The sequence below is a fragment of the Bombus huntii genome, chromosome 2 (genome assembly GCF_024542735.1).
Source record: "Bombus huntii isolate Logan2020A chromosome 2, iyBomHunt1.1, whole genome shotgun sequence".
Classification (NCBI taxonomy): domain Eukaryota; kingdom Metazoa; phylum Arthropoda; class Insecta; order Hymenoptera; family Apidae; genus Bombus; species Bombus huntii.
This window is the reverse complement of record NC_066239.1, coordinates 13,089,157-13,108,294: the sequence shown is the minus strand read 5'-3', so window position 1 is coordinate 13,108,294 and position 19,138 is coordinate 13,089,157. Positions and strand designations below refer to the sequence as shown.

At 40.5% G+C, this 19,138-nt stretch overlaps 2 protein-coding genes across 15 annotated transcripts in view; one reads left to right on the top strand and one right to left on the bottom strand.

Moving 5' to 3' along the window:
- LOC126876727 (neurobeachin) overlaps positions 1 to 19,138 on the top strand; it is a 412,554-nt gene that overhangs the window by 360,004 nt on the left and 33,412 nt on the right. The window lies entirely within an intron of this gene.
- Positions 15,507 to 17,742, bottom strand: LOC126877085 (protein mab-21). Its single transcript, XM_050639926.1, has one exon. It carries the CDS (start codon positions 17,339 to 17,341, stop codon positions 16,244 to 16,246), a length of 1,098 nt encoding a protein of 365 aa, XP_050495883.1. The 5' UTR covers positions 17,342 to 17,742; the 3' UTR covers positions 15,507 to 16,243.

Below are 19,138 nucleotides of genomic sequence, written 5' to 3'. Positions count from 1 at the left end.
ATTTATTACGAATTGAACATTCACCGATACCATTGAGTTTATATAACACAATTGGACGATACGTCAATTTAAGGCAACTCTTAAAATTTCCAGCTGCGGTGGAATGTTTCATTTCATGCCGCATTAATTTGAATATTTTTTACAAAATCCTAGTATCTCAGATATATATAATTGCGGTTTTAAGATGATGAGCAAGTACGGTAGATGAATGTTATTGTCGCTGAATATGTGTTTAATTACACTGAAATTGAATACAACGCGATTAAAGGTCACCCTGTATAATATCCTTGAGTTGAAAATGACTTAATTAATGCATCAAGGGTCCAGCAGTCATTAGTCCTTCCAGCTTAAAGGAATAAAGAATCATTACATTACGTTGGCCCACCCCAAAACAAGGGTGGTATCGTGGAAGGGATAGACAGAGAGCTCGATGTACAAAGTATAATGTGATTGTTTCCGAACCAACGGCCCTGCTGGGGCTGCTGTTTCGCTCCACCGGTGATGACTTCATCCCCATCTGATCCCGATTTCCTCTTCGTTTTAGAGACTCCTACAAAACCATCAACATTCGTTCTCAAATAAAACGTCACTTGCCTTCTCCCCTATGGTGTAACTCGAGTGTTCCCAAAAACAAGCTTCAATTGACACGCAGAAAATATGTAGCCATCTCTATTGTACTGAACAAATCGTCGTCCATTATCAGAGTACATCTGACATAAAGTTCGAAATATTTTACTAACTTATTTTACCACTTAATTTTTACCACAGAGTGTCATCTATGTGAGTGTCATAAAAATCTGTCGTGTCACCTATCCGTTATAAATAACAAATCTTTCGCAAAACAACAAAAACGACGTTCCTCTCCTTCTGAAGCGAATAAAAAAATCTATCTCATATTTGCAATGACATCGTAAAAAAGATAATTATGCAGAATCTGTTGTATTACCTTATTACATCATCGTGAATAGACTTACAACCCACAAAGGATATCAGTGAACTTCCTGTTTGCATGAAAAACATGTGGCAGTGCGAAGGTCGTCCGCTTCCTGGTGGATGGGAAGTGGAAGCAACGTTGGGTGGCTGGCAGTAGCTGATCGGAAAGAACAAAGAGCACAGATAGAACCCGGTTGTATTGTCCTGCGGGCTGTTTGCGTCCGTTTCTGCTCTGGTGTACAGGAACGACCGACTCTTTGTGCCTCTGGGTGTTTTCGCCATCGTGCACCATCGGGTGCTCCCGCCAACTGCGGCCAAGGGATTACCAGTGAAATCCTTTAATGGCATTGTTGGCATTTGAATAACACGAAATACGATACGAGATCAGAACCTAGTCGTCCTCTCTCCACCACCCTTTCTTGTTGGCTTCATCTTTAAGCTCGAACTTAGGGGGGTCCTCTACGATATAGAGTTACGGTCCCGTTCCACGCCGTTGTCCGTCCGGATTAATTGTTGGCAGTTCGTCGATGCACGTTCGAGATACCACCGAAAAATATTCCCTTTTTCTTCCTTTTCCTGTGTCTTCGCAAACTTTCTCGCTGACAAACTGGTCATAGTATTGGCGACAATTGAATTTCAAAATTCGCATTTATTAATGTTGCTACATTTTCATTGCTCGGGATTATTAGAGGCGTTTGCATGAATATTAAGATATCGAAACACGGTTATTGGCATCTTTAGATTGTCGCTGTAAAAATTTGTTGTGTCGTTATTTACATAATTATCTTGGACATTAACTTCTGTTTCCAAGAATTCTTTAAATTAATTTATGGCTTGAAATCTTATATCTATTTTATTATAGCTCGTAAATCGTTATTGTCGTTCGACCATAGCTCAAAAAGTATTTACCCAGGATTGATATCCGCGACAGCGACATTGTAGTCTTTTCTATTTCCACAGAGGATATTCTCCCTCGTGAATTCGTGACAACGGGATATTATTCGTAAATCGTTTGGCTGTTCCGCAATTGATCCGACACAGAGGTAAACGGGCGCCGCGAGCAACGCCGAGAAGCAAGGAAGGTTTCGTGCGAGGTAGCATTTGAGACGCTAAGAAAAACGCGAATCACGCGGAGTTAGGTTCTCGTTGAAGAGGAGGAGAGGCAAATGAAAAGGGACGCGGGGCTATAAAGCACCCGGTGGCTTGGAGAAGTGAAAGGACTAGCACGAAACCGGCGAGAGACAATCTACACGAGGGCGAGAACGTTTGAAAAATCGAATGCCTAAAACGTAGTAAGTTATTACACCGGAGAATCAACTTGTTAACGTCATTTCGCGCGTGAGCGACTACCGGTCACCTCGCTGCGTTGCGCTGTGACTGCTATTTTTTCCGAGAAACGTCCATAAACCGGGCACTTTAGACGTACAACGACTGCACTACGATCTATTTAGCATTCACGTCGCCACGTCGTGTCTCGACGACCAACGAATACCTTGCTTCGGCTTCTCTCGCCCTCTTTCTCTCTCTTTCTGCTCGCTTGTCACCCGTTGTCGCGACCATAAAGTTTATTTTTACCAGTTTAACCAGCGGAATCGATGAGATAACGCTACGACGCGCGAGCGGTTCCTATGAAAAAGAAACGGACGAAAGTTGTTAACGCCGGTCTGATACGCGACTCGAATTTGCTAATGCGACACGGAAATGCATTCACCTATATTAACGTAATCGCAGGTATATTACCGATACGCGTCATTAATAATCCTCCATGTATATGTTTATCTATATGCACGATAACTACTCGTATTTATGCAATCTGTTATTTTTGAGACTGCTTTTGAGATCGTTGTGGTGGTTTTTATTCTGTTAGGTTTGGGATTCGGGGAAATAAGTTGGAATTGAAATATTTTGATACAATCAAATTAATGAGATTATTATTTTATATTAAATCTACGTCGTGTAACAATAACGACACGAACCAATTTTTTTAGGACACCTAAAACGCTCAAAGTACTGATTCGATTTGTATCATTTTCATAAGTTTATGCATTATAGTTTGATAAGTTCATGTAGTGGAAAACTACTTCAGCGATAGCATTAACGCTGCCTCTTTATCACTAACGATACACAAATAAACCCAGCATAGTCGCATTCTTTTCAATTCTTCATACATTTCCCTGTCGCGAAATCCTCTTCACCCAGTTTAACCCTCTTTGTTCTTATTTTGATTTCAGGTGAGTAATCGACGAACTTTCAGTTTCTTGCAACAATTTGCCACGATCACGAGCAAGGTCGGTAGTTCAGTCGATGTCGGTGAGTAAATCACATTGTTTATCCTAAAACGGTGGATGACGTGCCAAATTAGACTACGAGAAAGCTATCGTGCGTTCGCTTAAATCCACTCGCAGAAATGAGCTCCGGATAAAGTAGCTTTATGGTCGTGGCCACGAAGTTACAACTGTAAATAACCAATATAGACGACGATTCGTGAGAATTAAGGAAGATCGAGTACGACTGCAAAGTTTCGTTGTGGATGTTTCTCGAGTTGAAGGGCTGTTTGTGAAAACAGCCTAAAAGAGCAATAGGAAAACCGATGAAGTTAAGATGTGGAGAGTGGGAAAAAAAGGAGGGAAGGAATGGCAGGACTCGGTAATAATTCAAGCAAAAGGACGCATCAATCCTGATGGCCCTCTGCCCCTCTTGTTCTTCGAGGATGGCTCGGCCAGAAATAGAGCGATGCCCGTAACGTTGTTTTACGCTGTCCTCCTTCCGTCACTGTTCCCACAAGCTCATCCGTGCACTCCCCAGGGAAAAGCTAGATGACTACCGATTTTCCCTTATTGCCGCTTGCCACGCGACACCCCCGCCCATAGCCTCGCACTTTTGACACATAAATCTCCGCTCGTTCGGACGTAGCTAGCGCCGCCTCCGGAACTAATCGAATTTTCGGCCGAACTCGGACCGGTTTACAATCGAAAAACGTGTCATGTGAAACGAATCGATGTTGGTTTCGCTAAATGAATCTGTTCTTGGTTTTTGATACAAAACAATCGGCCGTAGACAGATCTTTTACGAACAATAGGAAAATATTTTGTGAGAATCGTTTATGAAGCTTTTGGGATAATTATACATATACAATTGGGTTGATTATTAGACTGTGGATTTTTATATACTTGTGGTAAATGATTGTGAGTAAATGATTGTGGTAAATGATTTCTCAGGAGAATAATTAGAGTGAGAATTGCAAGAGTGATAAGTTTTGAAAACAAAAGTTGTGCTTAGCAAGCGAGGAATTATCGCTTCTGTTTGTTTGTCTCATCGGTGACAAATTATATTTGGACAGCACTTAGCTCGTCCGCTACCCCTTTCTCTGGTAACGATGTTACAGAGGTTGTCGCTGGGAGGATGATTCAATTTACTTACCCCTTTCAACGTAAAGAATTGAAATTGTGTGTACGAAAGTAATTCACCGATGTCATATGGATTTTCTTGTCTTTTCCTATTTATTCTTCGATAGAAGAAGTTATTGATTTTTCTTATCCATCATAAAATTACAGCGAGTCTTGTAGACCATCGTAATTCATCGATCGAACAGCTAACGGGAGCAACAACCATTTATATCAATTCACACAATCCGTCGCCGTGAAATATAACTCCCACGAGCCAACTTTCTCTCAAGATGGCGTTCAAAAAGTAATGCGGACACGTGGCCCGCTGCGAAACTTTAATAACCAAAAGTGTTTCTCGTCATAAAAGAAACTCCTATACTCTCGTCTTTATTTTCTCTGCCGCTGAATTATTTAATCAACCCCCCCCCCCCCCCCCCCAAACGTTCTTCGGCGATCACACGACCAATTTTTAATTAAAAAATTTCACTTCATCTACATTCTGTCGTCTCTTTGTCTGCAATACTTTACTTTCTAGATTTTAGGAGCTTTTAAAATAAACTCACATTCTGCCCCTACAAAAGTTTAGAAAAAAGTAGGATTGAAATCTATATTTGCAAAGGTAATGTTTATCAGCTACATTATCCCAGATTTTTAGTAAAAGATGTTAAAAGTTACGTAAGAAACTCCATCGATAAACGTTTCTTTCCACAATACGAGTATCAAAATTCTCGTCGTCCAGAAGACTGAGATAGAACATTTTCACCCAGCATATGTTCGAGTTTTAATTAAAGACTCTTTCACAAGTATCTACTTACAGCTTCTTCCCTCCTATTTTATTCTTTTTTATAACACATGAATGTGTGAATACGTGGCTTCCGTCACTTAAAAGCTCTCAGTCGCGCTACGTCGACGATTTAAGAGGGTAGTTACACTCTCGACGCGAAGCGAGCGTCGCTGGCCGGAAGATCGGTGCTGTGATTTATCGGGGCGCGTTTTCAACGCATTCAGCCTAATACGTCTCACAGTGGACGCGTAGGAGGAGCAGCGCATCAGCAAGGAGCGGTGTTTAGACGCGGCGAGAACAAAGGGAGCCGTCTGCTCAGCGGCGGAGCCGAACATTAGCCAGATCACCGGATGCCCGTGACACTTTTCTCACCCACTCGGCCCGTCGTTATCTGTGCCGTAAAACCAGCCTCCCTTTCTCGTGCTTCTCGTTTCTTATTAAAAAGTCGCCCGTTAATTTCGCATCTGCCGGTGCGTGGCAAAAAACTAAAAGACCCAAGAATCTTCCGATTATCTCGGACGAGATTGTCGAAAAGCATTCGGGAGTTGCTTTTGGTGGAACTTGCAAATAAGTCGAAATGATGCGGACTATCCGGTGCTGGTATCGTAAGGACAACATTAATTGTAGATACTTTGTGCTCCAGTATATTTAACCGGTCGAATGGACCTGTTGGACTTGTTGAACGATACCCAAATCGCGACTCGATCGTTCGCTAAGGTGATAACAACTCGTTCATGGACTTCATAAACGAAAGATTACCTAACTGGTTACCTTATTAAGTATTGATACACGTTTAGTCAGTCCATTTACGGTCGTATTCATATCGACCGATTAAACATCTGAGATAAATCCTTCGACTCTGAACAGCGTGGCAACTGAGACTGTGGCGACTATTAAAGTAGGACTTTTTTTTAAACATCAGGCATGTACTTACATATGGCGGCGGGTATGCGATACTTGAAATATGCTTATTAATAGATTACGGATTGTTATGAATTTATAAGAACTTTGAACGTGAAAAAATATAGAAGATGCGCGTGGTTTATAAAAATAAGAAAGAATCTTCAAAATTGAAGTACTTGTTGTAATATGTAACGGATGAAATAAGTCTTTGTATAGGTTTCATGTCTTTAGTTATATTAATAAAAATATGAAATTCTATATAGATCCACAATTCGCTTATTAGGAAATCCCATTTTTACAAAGTACAAAGAAGATAAATTGAACGTAGATATCGTGGCAATAAGAACGTAGATTCGCAATGGCATTATAGAAATTCTCTTCGAGATCTCTTTTTGTCGGAGTGTCTGCTAGAACTGGTAGAGGAATAAACGTAAAAACGTTAGATAGGAGATGAGCATCTCGTTGATCTCGTAGAGTAGACATTGCGTGACAATGATCCCTCAACGAAGGTCGCTATTAATATTGCTGCAGCAGCTTTTTGTTCGATCAGAGACCACAGTTCGTGGTCGATCCGGTTCGAAGGATTTCGCGTGACACAATATTTTCATGAGTCCAAGACGCAGCGTATCACCCCGACCTCGACTTCATCAATGTTTCATACGCATGCGATGACCCCAACCTCTTGCGCCAGCGATACACTAAGTGGTTTTGCTCATAAAGCTGTGACGGTTCGTAGGATAATGTCGCTGGTAAGTGGTCTCGAGTAGTGGGTCGGCTAACATGTTGGCGAAAGCGCACATGTGACCAAGGAAGTGCTGCTTGAGAGAAATGTTTTCCTATTTTGAGGGAGTTTTAATGATCTCCTTCCGTTATTGATCAGAATGTTCTATAGCTTTTATTCTTTTAAGGTGAGAAAAAAGAAATTAATTTATAAAGCGAAGTTTTTATTATTTACTACTACTACTCGTGCTTATCCTCCCATCTGGCAATTAACGACATTCAGCAACATAAATTGTTAGTTTTTGCATAAAATAGTCGGCCAACAGTGTATTAAAAGCTAAATTTGTTTTTTTTTGTTTTTTGTAACAGTGTAAGTTTCAAACTATTACGATGAAAACCAATTTATAGTTTTCGCTTTAAATTATTATATAACGTTCAAAGTTTTTAGTGCCCATTATGTAGCTTAGTGTTAAAACAAGTAACAGAAATTCTTGTTTAGATGGTAATTCGTTGATGATATCTATATCTCTATATTACCATTGAAGAAAAGTGGTTTCTACGAGAGCCACGATGACAGTATTTATTTCGACATTCCAGTTTTATCAGAACCAGCTACGCTACCGTGACGTCGATTCTTTCAAACATCTAGTACCAAAGAAGCTAGCTAATATTAATATCGATTGCTATTAAAATCTCGCTATCTTAGAAGTACATGTAAGTACGTAAATATCAAGTAGGGTCCAGTATTTGTATAATGCATATTCGAAAACATTCTCAGAATAAAACTATTTCAATAACTTACGTTGAGAAGATACATTTACTACGCCGCTTAACTAACGTAATAAATGAATAAGAATCAAAACCAGCCTGCATTTGCATTGAAAAGAAATAAATTACGCTACAACGTATACGAATAGGTACATTTATTCTATTGAATATACAGTTGACATGGTTGCATGTTGCAATGGCTGTCTTTCATAGTAAAACGGCCAGACACTTCTTACAAAACACGGATATGCACGTTTTTCAATTGCGTTCCCGGAATTTGTTCAGCTTCATGAATTTCAATAACAAATCAGCTTTTTGCGTGATTATCCTTCTGTATGTAAAAATTCTATCTATCTATTGGCTCGTAATTTTTTCTTTCACTCGCAGCTTTATGTCACACTACGCTGTGATTAATCTTTTCACTCCAAGTATCTTCCATCTTACTAATTAGCCTACATAAAAGTACTATCCCTCTATTTCCAACAGCCAATCGGCTTAGACGGCCGCCTTTTATATTCAGTTGGAACGAAACCACCAGACTGCACAAGATTAAGAACTGCATAAATTCTGTCTCCTTGACTTTGGGTTCAACCATTTTCGTTTAAAATCACACGGAGTCGCTATACGCTATACATATAATTCCATGGAATAGCTAATGAAACGATCTAGGAAATACAAAATACGATTTCATGCGCACGATCAGGCAAGTTAATTCATCGAGCATCTTTGAATTTTCAAGTAGAACTATCATGTTCCTTATTAAAACGCCAGCATTCTAATACGAATCACTAGAACGTGTAAAAATATGAATAGTATAGCACATGTTACGTCTGCCTTCACACCATTTCTTTAATTAACTTTATAAACACCGAACTTTATGGCATAAATACCCGCAGTCTAACAACAATCAATATATAGACATCGATCCGTATGGTAAACGTATTTGCAAACAAAAATTCCCAAAAATTAGCGAATATTTATCAACGCGCGTATAGAACCTGCAAAACCTGATTCATCTGCAATCCTGCATCCGCCCCATCGTACTTATATTCCCCCTCTGAAACAGTGCACTCTAAAAAAGTTTCGAATTTCAAAGCCTATATTTTCCCCCTGTTTTCGACATGATTTGAAGCCGCGACATGGGAACGGGGGTGCGAGCGGGGACACCCGCGTTATTTTTACAATCTCGTTTTGCCGGCTCGAAGGCTCGAGCGGTCTCAGCGTGTCGCTGCTCGGTCTTACGCGCGTGCATCACAGGAGAAAAAGGAATCGTTCGTGGGGTATCGCGTTACCGATCGGTAGGTAAGGCCCTTGTCTCTTCTCTTTTTCTCCTCTTTGGGCGGCAGGGCCGAAAAGGGGTGAAACGTGTGTGCGAGCGCGCGAGGGAGCACGACCGCGTTCCCGGGACCGCCAATAAAACTCGGGGATGTCGAGGATGCGACATGTTGGACAATGAAATGAATGGACGGGTCCCGTTGAAATAATTATGCCACCGATCTGAAAAATATTTTCTGGATCCCTTTTCACGGAATCTGCCGTTTCGTCGATCGAATGCCATTTGTTGCTGCGGTTACTATGGTCGAAAATGTTGAAATTTAAAAGTTCATGATAATTTATAAGTCTACGATCATTTTGATCTCGGAACATTGGACCGCTTTTCGGAAAGTGCCTTTCGCTTTTTCTATAATCATCGATATAGTATGTTGACGAAGTAGATTTTTGTTCTGATGGTTTATTTGCAGAGGTAAAAAGTTTTAAGTATAGGATACCTAATTTTAATCTGTGTCCTACATTTTACAATAGTTAGCGATAAATATTGTAGTGACTTTTATCGCGTAAAACAACTAAGTATATAATTTAACCTAAATTCTTATCGGCGCCTTGCGATCCAATTGAGGGTTAACAAAATTTTAAGTACGATAACGAAACTGACGCATGTCCTTTGAATGATCAGCCTGTCGATCTTCTTTTTACGCCCACACACACTCGTCAACGAACGTCAGCACATATGCACGAAGATTGACGTACATGGCAGGTTGGCTGCGATCCGTACGATCGATCGAAGCTGTCGATGAAGCGGAGAGAGGCAGTTTAATGAGAGCCAGAGCCTCTAAGATAAGCATAGCTCTACCTACAGCCTCTGCAATGTGGCGTATTCATCCGTGCATTCCTGTCTGGTTATCTTCTTTTCTGTTCGCGCACCCGTCGCACCCTTTCGATCAGTTTGCTGTCTTCGATACTCCCCTATGTTGGACGCGTGTTTTGACTTTCTCAAAATTTCTCAATGTTAGCTCTATCCTCGTTTGTTTTTATAATTTCCTACTTCGTAAAGTAAAACACTGATTAGTACGTCAGAGAAAAGCATTTTTTAGCGTTAGCGACGAATCCAAACATTCTCTCCGAAATGAATCGAAAAATAATTACATTGAATGAAAAAAACAACCATCAAATAACTAAGAAATTGAATGAACAAATAATGGATATCTTATTTTATAAAATTCTGTTCTTCGTTCAAACGAAAATTTATTCGAATAATATCGAACACCGCTTTCTTCTCTTGGCTTCCTTCCCTCCTTGTTCGTTCCTCCGTCCTTGTCGGTCGGTCCCTGGATTCGCGAGTCCTGGCCCTTTACTTGTTCCTCCGCGTCGTCCACCCCCGGCTTTTGTCTTATTATTTGGTCGGCGGCCGCACGCGGGCAGGTATATCTTTCCTTCTACACGGCACTCCTCTCGCTGCGATCCACGCATATAAACATCGCGGCTTTATCTGAGCGTTTTATAGCGGTGGAGGTCTCGGCAGCCGTGTGGACCAGCCGCGAAGAACCGGAGGACGAGCCGCGACCGCGGCCTCTCTGCCTACGCTCTTCTTCTTGTGTTTTCTGTTCCTCTGTGCTCTGCTTCTTCTTTGTGTCCCGTATATATTCTCTTCTGTCTCTTTTCTCTTTTACATTTAAAAGATATTTCCTGGATAGAGTTTCCTCGCGTTCGCGAGTTGTTTCGTTCATTTTTTTCTGTTCCGTTGACTTTGAAAACCTGTATTATAATCTTGCTCTTAGTTAAGATGTCCTATCTACCATCTCAGAAGTGAAAAAAAAGAAACTAACGATTTCCCACTTTCTCGTTTTCCTTCGATTAGTTTAGAATATTCAGTAATTATCTCGTAACAGCTTGTATAATTGTGGCTTTCCTTATAAACTAAAAGGAAGAGTAACTTGAAATATTTCAACATTACTTGAAAAGTAAAAGAATATTAAGCAGAACGTTTTAAGTAAGAAAATATCGAGTTGCATGTTTTTCCTTGCATGCGCAGGTATTATCGACTAGTTCCCTCCAATGTAGATAAATAAAAGTTTAGTGGAGTGCGATTTGGTGGAAACGATCATGATAGCGCTAATGCGTATCCTCGATTTGCGCAGAGAAAATGGATGGATAAATTATTGCCAACATATACTGTCCGTGTTCCTGCAATTGGCATTCTAGTTATATATGGCGAGCTTATTTGCAATTTACCTAAGATTACAAAATGGCCAAGTATGTAATTAGCCGATGATCAGCAAAAAAATCTCTTATTAACTTCTTTTTATCCCTACTTTCCCTTAACCCTCTGTAACTGGATGTTTCCTTGTTTGTAAAACAAGTAAATTATAGTATATTATAATTTTCAATTTTGATGGGAAAGATAAGAATTAATAACTAGCTGAAACGGATGGCTCGTTAAAACTGTAATAATAAAAGGTTAAAATAAATGCATACAATAATAACAAGAAAACTAAGAACATAGATACACATGCATATAACGTTTAAATCGCACGTTGTTAAAAATGGACGACTCCTATTTTTAGTGTCATGATTGCTTGGACTTTATCAACATTGATAAAAAAAAAAAAAACCAGGCAGACAAATAGATTGTCAGTAAATAACCGCCACTGTAGAATTTGTTAACGATTTCCTGAGTATCGAAGTGTTTCGCCTAGATAAAAATTAGGTAGGATATTAGAACACGGTATTCTATACCTAGATAAGGAAAAGGAGAACATTACTGCGCGTACAACTACAAACAGCTTTTGAAAGTAGTTTACTATACACGAACCAGTTCGCACCACTTAAACTAAGATATAACATGTAGAATGCAACTCAAATTCCAAAGAATTAAGATGAATTAATACCGTAAAACATCGTTCGATTCTAATATTGTGACATTCGTGTAAGCTTTCGTAATTCAAATTTGCTTTTAATTGTAGTCTCTTTTCGTTTCGAAAATTCTTCGAGCGAACGAGAGAGAAATAAAGAGGATGACTCGTGAACGTCCATCCCAAGAAAAGAAGCAGACGTTCATCCACCACATGTTGTCTTGTCTCAGTTTCTCTTCGATTATCTTTAAGGATCGATACCGCCAATCAAGAAACCCGTTTCCGCGGATCTTGAGACAGTGTTTTCACGGGGGTCCACGGCTAAGATCGATCTCGAGATCGCCCATCGTGGACCGTGAGAGGCGGCTCGACGCGTCGAATCTGTTGCGGGCTTCGCAAAGAACATCGCGGCAAAAACAAGGAAAACGGCTGACTTCATTAGCATACCGTGTCTGGATCTTTCCTCTTCCCTTCCTTTTACTTTTTCTTTCATTTTTTCTGTTTTTTTTCTTTTCCTTTTTACGTGGGGACCTCATCGTTCCTCCGCGATTCTCGCCACTTTGATAATTTCGACGGCTTCGCGGCCATAATTTTTTCCCCGCTTCCTTCTTGGCGAGTACGCCGAATTTCGTAATGTGCTTTACTCACCGCGAGAAACTGGCTTCGAAAAGGAGGACGCGTGTTCTGGAGTCTTGTGGGGGAGGTACGTAGGAGGTACTTGAAGGCACTCGATCGTAGAGAAGGGATAAAAGATTATATTATATTATATTAAAAGAAAGAAAGTATTAATACGATTGGGATGCGGTAGAAAACGTTGTTTGGCCTGGGTCACTTTATTTTTAAATCATTTGTTGGGACGTAAAAATAGTCAAATACATCTTGACATTCTTCACGAGATACGATGGAGAAGAATATATACATATAACTTCTTACGAAAGAAATATCTACGATCTTGAGAGGATTCGAAAAATACGATAACATCTTCTGATGAATTAGATTTGAGTTAATTTGGAATAATTTGAACAATTTGAATTTCAATAGGTATACGATTTAAATCATCGTGTCAATACTATTTCCCGCTCGATAAACTGAATCTTGCATACATTGAATTTCAAAAACCAAAATAATTTTGTATTCTGCATCTGCATTCAATAATTCTGCACAATCCAGACATAACATGAGTTCAGAAAATACATTTCTTTTTTCTTTCGGGGGAAAATCGAAAAATTCCTTAACGGTGATCTAACGTATTTTTTTTTTTTTTTAGATCGGAAAAGATTTATTAATAAAATTGCACTCGAATTGTGGTATGCTTATAGAGTTTCTTCGTTGTTCACTGAAGGCTTTTTCGACGAACTTACCAGTCAACTTTTGTTTTCCTTCTACTGAAAGTCGTGGTATTAACTAGATAAATATGTAAATTTATTCACCGTGGTAATTTGTCGCACGCATGACTGCTTAATATTTAATCCACGAACGCAACCACGGACCGGCGATAATGTTCACGCTACGAAATTGTAAATTTGGCAAAGGAGCTTGTTAATATTGTCGCGTGCGTCGCTTGTTTTCGTCCTTAATTTAAATTATGTATTTTCCATTTCTATTTCATCATTTTCTTCTCGTTTCATGCTTAGAGATTGACGAAATCGTCGCATGGTTGCTTATTCTTCGAACAATCGCGTTCTATTCGTTCGTTAGTTGACTAGAATGCCGCCGATCGCGAGATTAGCGTTGAACTAAAGACCAACGACACGCGAATTTTTCATGAAAATCTAACACGCGATAAATATTTTCTATTTCTATATTTGTACAAGAAAAAAATTTCTTCCGGAAAATAGAAAGTTAAAGAGAAACTGTCTAGTTCGCATTCTAAAACGCATAAAAGTCTACTAGTAGCATATAATATACCTAAAAAATGTTTATGATATTATAAATTGGTAATTAAGAAAGTGCGACGTAATATTCAAACCATGCACTTCCAACGTGAAAAATGGTTTTCAACGAAAAAATCACTTAATTCTCTTCTAATTACCCTAAGCATCCACTATGAAACTAATTTAATATAAGACTAGAACAAATTAAAGCAATTTCCCATTCTTAACAGCTAGTGGTCACGTTTAGATTTTTATAAACAACTCGAAAATAATATGGAAACGAATCAACGAGTAACTTGACTAAATACAACGATAATTTCAAAACATGGACGCGGTTTTACTCTAATTTTACTTATTTTATTCGGAACTCGGCGAACACTTATGTAACAGTCGCGAGCCATGATTAATCAGGTCTGTTTGCATATTAGACAGAAATATTAATTAATATACTATGACTGTGACTATTTCTTGATCGATAACCGATATGATTTCATTGGACGTTTACACTTACGGACGCTTACAGCTTATGGTGGATTTTGCGAACGTATAAATTAAACGCGTAACAAACGACTATTTGAAATTTTCTTGATGCACGCACTGTAAACACGGATATTAGCGATTTTTGTTTGAATTGTTGCCAGTTTTCCGCTGCTTCACATCACTCACGCGGACGTTCGCATCCGCAAATCGATTACACGCGTACATCCGCTTCGTACATTCTACGATCCTAATTTTTGCTAATCCGACGATTACTAAGCTAACGAACAGGTTGTATTTAAAGTGTCGTTGCATACTCATCCCTATATCTTCTTGTAATTGACACGAACGAAAATTAGGAAAAACATAATGTAAAATAACAGAACGGTAATTGGCTAATAGATAACATTTTTTTTCGTTCGTTTTCATCATTTTTGCTTATTATGCATATATATATATGTATGTACATTGCATATGTGTCATATGCAAGACTATTCGAATAGTTAGTTTTATTTCTAGTTTTATCATGAGTGATAATGTAAAAATTTCATAGTGAAAATTTTTACATAGTTTAACATATTCTCTACTCGTACAGAAGAATGTATTTTGTGAGAATTTCAGATTTCACGATACAAAAGAATACTTTCAAGATATTAAATCGGTGAAACATATCACTTAATTGAATCTCTCAGTTCGAATATTAGGCACTCTATAACAATTAAAATATGGTACTTTTCTATGGAGTTTCAAATTTTAGTATTAGCTTAAGTTCCATTTTTCCTCTTCATCTTAATGTAGCTTTTAAAATTTATCAAGAACCATAGCTGGGACGTTACATAATCCCCAAAGAATTTCAATGCAACATTTCTTTCACAGAACAAAATTCGTTATTCACAGAACTAATAAAAATTACATGTAACAAGTGTAGTTTTCGTGCCTGATGACAAACATGGTTAGCTGTGTATAAGTTCAGAAACTAGTATAACCCGGTTATATAAATAACGAATGAGTCCCCCGTCCTGTTAAGGTGCAATTTGCCTATCAGCAAACTAAACCGGGCAGGAAAAAACAAGAACAATAATACGACACTGGCAATAACGTGAGAAGTAGTAACTCACGTTTATAATCCATATCATCACGACTAGAAGCTTCTTTTCTCTCACTGCAAACTTTATTTCTATTCAATTTTATATAGTAAAGACAAATGGAAGATTGCTGTGGCGACAGCAATCTGTTTAAAGCGAAGACTAAACACAAAAAAAATACACTTGCCTGAATACTTTATCGAAATATCCACTGAACAGCAGCTGAATCGAACGACGAGAGATTCTATTTAATTTTAAGTTCCGTTTCTCCGGCGGTGAAAAAGCGCGAAAACAAAATTTACGAGAGCTAACCAACGACATTAACGTACGCGAACCATTTAATGATACGTCCAAAGAATATTTACGCGAGTTCGATTCCCGTGTAAATTTCGAGTAGGTAAGGAGTGGGTGTTCTGCTCTTGACAGACGAAAATGACGACTTTGGATACGGTTCCATATAAATAGCATTGTATTTCACATACCTCGTGTACACTTTCAATAAATATCTTTCAAATAGTATGTACATAATGACAGGAGAAAAGGGACAGTTCGATCAGAGAAGGAAATTAAGCATAACCCGTAACCGATGACTCTGCCGTAATTTTTCATTCGTAACTTCATTTATAATCATAAATAATTTTAGATTTACGTCGAATCACTTGTTTCTTCCTCGAATGTTCGACGGTGCCTTTAACATATTTTAATTAAAACGAAACGATATAACAACGGAATGGAGCAACAAATCGAGTAACACCGGTTAAGAGTTAGGTATCGTTCGAGTATCGTAATTCAACATAGCTGCCGTCGGCGCGGCGACTCGAAACTAAAACGGAGACTCTCGACGTCGGCGTATTTATGGCACTGGTTCGATCGTCCTCGGGCTTCGTGAATCACAAAATCACACACGCGTATTTTCTCTTTCGAGCACACACAGCGCAACTTGCAAACGAGATTCAAACTCTCTATAATGGCCGAGCAGCTTCTTGAAAATTCTTCCGGCGGTGTCCAGAAGTTTAGGTTTCCATTTCAACTCGCGTTTCCAATATATAAGATCGCTGAATGGAAAACGATCTTCTTTGATCTCAGCGTTTCATTCGATCGCTCCTTTGATTAATTCATAGAGCTCGAAATATCAAATACTCCCTCGCTCTTGGTGATCCATACACATCAGAATTTTTCTTCGCTACAGCTTTTCCAGAGCTCGACTATTCGTTAATAGTTCCCTGGTGAGTCTCCACACTTGCTTCGCCGCGTTCTCTAAACCACTAGGCGACTTGCCCTTAAATAGATCCAAGTTTGGCAAAAAATAATGTGGGCATCTGCGACACTGCAGACAGGAGATCAGTTGCAAAAGAATGCCATTAATTCGATCTGCTATGCACGTTTCGTCCCATTCTGCTTCGTGCGGGTGTTTCTCGCACTCGTACAATAATAATGTTTTCATATGATAGCTGGTAACCGGGTTCCCAGGTAGATCGAGATGTCTGTCCCTGAGAGTTTTCAAAATGCTTAAACAACGCTTTCTACTGCCACCCTGAAGCAAACGATTCTCCGCGTCTATGAACGATAACGCCCAGGCGTCGCCCTCCATAGCGGACTGTTTCCCTTGCAAACCAATGCACTCCTTCGACAACATGTCGAAGCCTTCTGTCTTCACTTCAGCCACGATATTAGGATGTGGCCAAGGTATATGTGCGATGGGCCAGTGAGAAGCTGACCTGGGCCACAGACCAGCGCATTTGAACGCTGGCGTAATTTGTACCACGTACCGCTCTCTGATTCGAAGTTTCACTTCTGTTGTATCTGCTATCATTTTTACCGAGTCCCTGTAGGCACACTTATCACAAGCCTGTGCTACCAGAGTTTGAAATCTCGAACGGATTTTCCGGGCGGACAGGTAGCCGGACGCGGTGATGAACTCCACCCAGAGGGACATGGATCGCTTTCGACCGTCGCTGAGCTTCAACACCGCGCATCCCGGCAATGTTCCATCGTCTACGAAATTCAGTACCCCCATTTGATTTAGGTAGATCACGATCTCGAATTCCGTCGGAGATATCACGTCCAGACCGTCGAAGCGACCATTGTAGTCGGTCAAAGAGGAGATGAACCTCGGCTCCTGTACCTCGACTTCCTTCAGAACGTCTTGAACCACGCGACACACTTCTTGAATCGTCTTCATCACCTGACTCTTTCTAGTCATCACGCGTTCTCCGAAGTACTTGTTGATTTGGTACACCATCTTGGATTGGGCCGACAGCATATCAGCCGGCAACAGCATCGCTGCGGCGGCCTGAAGCCTTCGAAGGCTTCTCTGTCGCGGTTGCTATTTTCTTTTACCGCATTCTGCCTCAAAACTTTCCAAACGATGAATTTTCTTGCGATTTTAATCGAAAGTTCTTCTTCGCTCCCTTTCCATTTGCTCCTCCGTCTTCCTCCTATATCACTAGCTTTGCGTTTCAAGTCCAACTACTCGATACCTGAGAAACGAATCGAGAATTGACCCCGTTGGTTCTTGAAAAAAAAATGACGATGTTCCTCGCGCGTCGCGTCGCTTAAGGACGCCGGTCCTTGCGGCGGAGACACGAACGAGTAGCGAGAGGAAAAGGTGTACGAGCGACTCCGTGCCGGAGCAGATAGTCGACTGCGCTGTCGTTCACCTCCTCCGCGCCACCCGCTCTTCGAGTCGTACGAAGACGTGCGGTGGCCTAGGTGGTCCCTCCGACAGGCTACGCCTTATACCGCGCGGTTCGACCAATCCCGTGACGCACTAACCGCGCAGGCGTGGCCTGTCGTGGTGCGCCGACCGGATCGATCCGCACGAACCGTTCTATCTATATGTTACAAACGCCTCGCCGAAGGACGAACGGAGCGGCGGCGGCGGCGGCTAACCCCAAACGCAAACCCCTTTTTCCCCCATGAATTATGCAGATCCGACTCGTTTTATTTCGTGCTCATAGATACCATGGGGCTCGGCCATTCCTCCGCAACCCCTTCGAACCCCCAAATTTTCGTCATGGTGGAAGATTCGCCGATCACGCTTCGTTACTTAAGCGAAGAAACCTAGTCGTAGTCGTGGCGGATTTTTAGTTGTTTCTGGTTTGTCGATTCCCGATCTTCGTTCGGTCGGATAAGGTTTTCGTGGTTTCCTCGAACGATACTACTCTGTCGCTATCTATATGGTCCCGGTAACATTTCGCGAAAAGGTGCTTTGACTTGAAATAAGAAATTCGCGCGCGACGCTGACGCGGTCGGTTGAGTTATCGAAGATGGGGGACAGTTTCGTTTACGAGCGTTTTTATTGAGGACCGGACGCACGCGGCGAAAAAAGCTCCGTATAAAATGTACATTTAACGACGACAACGATAACTCTCCCATTAAGGCTTGTAAATCGCGAGGCAACTGCCCGATACGGCGCGCGTAAAGTGTTGCCGCTCGCGAGCGCGAGCTCTCCGGTTCCAACGTTTTCCTCTCACTTTGTTTTTACGGGCCAATAATAATAACGTAAATTCCCAAACGATCGGCGTGCAGAGAGTGAGTGGCAGCGGTTAACGAATGTCATTGCGCTGGGAAGATAAGGATGGAAGTTTCTGGGAAGAATTAAGATAAGGGACACGGCTCGCGCCTCGTAGGCGTATAATGACCATGAAACTCGGTAGCGATGCCTTTGACGAGGTCGTTTCGGCATCCTGCGCACGAGTGTTAATATCGTAGATAATAATTACGCCGTGATGGTTTTTATGTTCTCGTTTAGAACTGGCTACGATTGAAATCGGACGACTGTACGAAATTTCGGATCTCGTTATTTGGAATGCAAATTTTATGTTTGATAGAAAGATTGTTATGGGAGGATAGTTGTGAAAGAGATTTGAATTAAGCGACAGTCTTTTATCAACTTCAGTCTAGCTGTAGAGGATCGTCGTCAGAATTGTTAATATTCACTGATTCTTCTAATGCATCGTTAGATTTGTATTGAAAGTTACATAAAATACACGCCACTATTGGACTAAAGTTACTTTGGTGGGAGAAACAATTGTTGAGAAACAATTCAGTTACCGGTTTATTGAAATTCTCCGTT

Bases quoted from the DNA above. Each gene is read 5' to 3' on its own strand.
- LOC126877085 (XM_050639926.1), bottom strand. From the start codon at position 17,341: ATGCTGTTGCCGGCTGATATGCTGTCGGCCCAATCCAAGATGGTGTAC.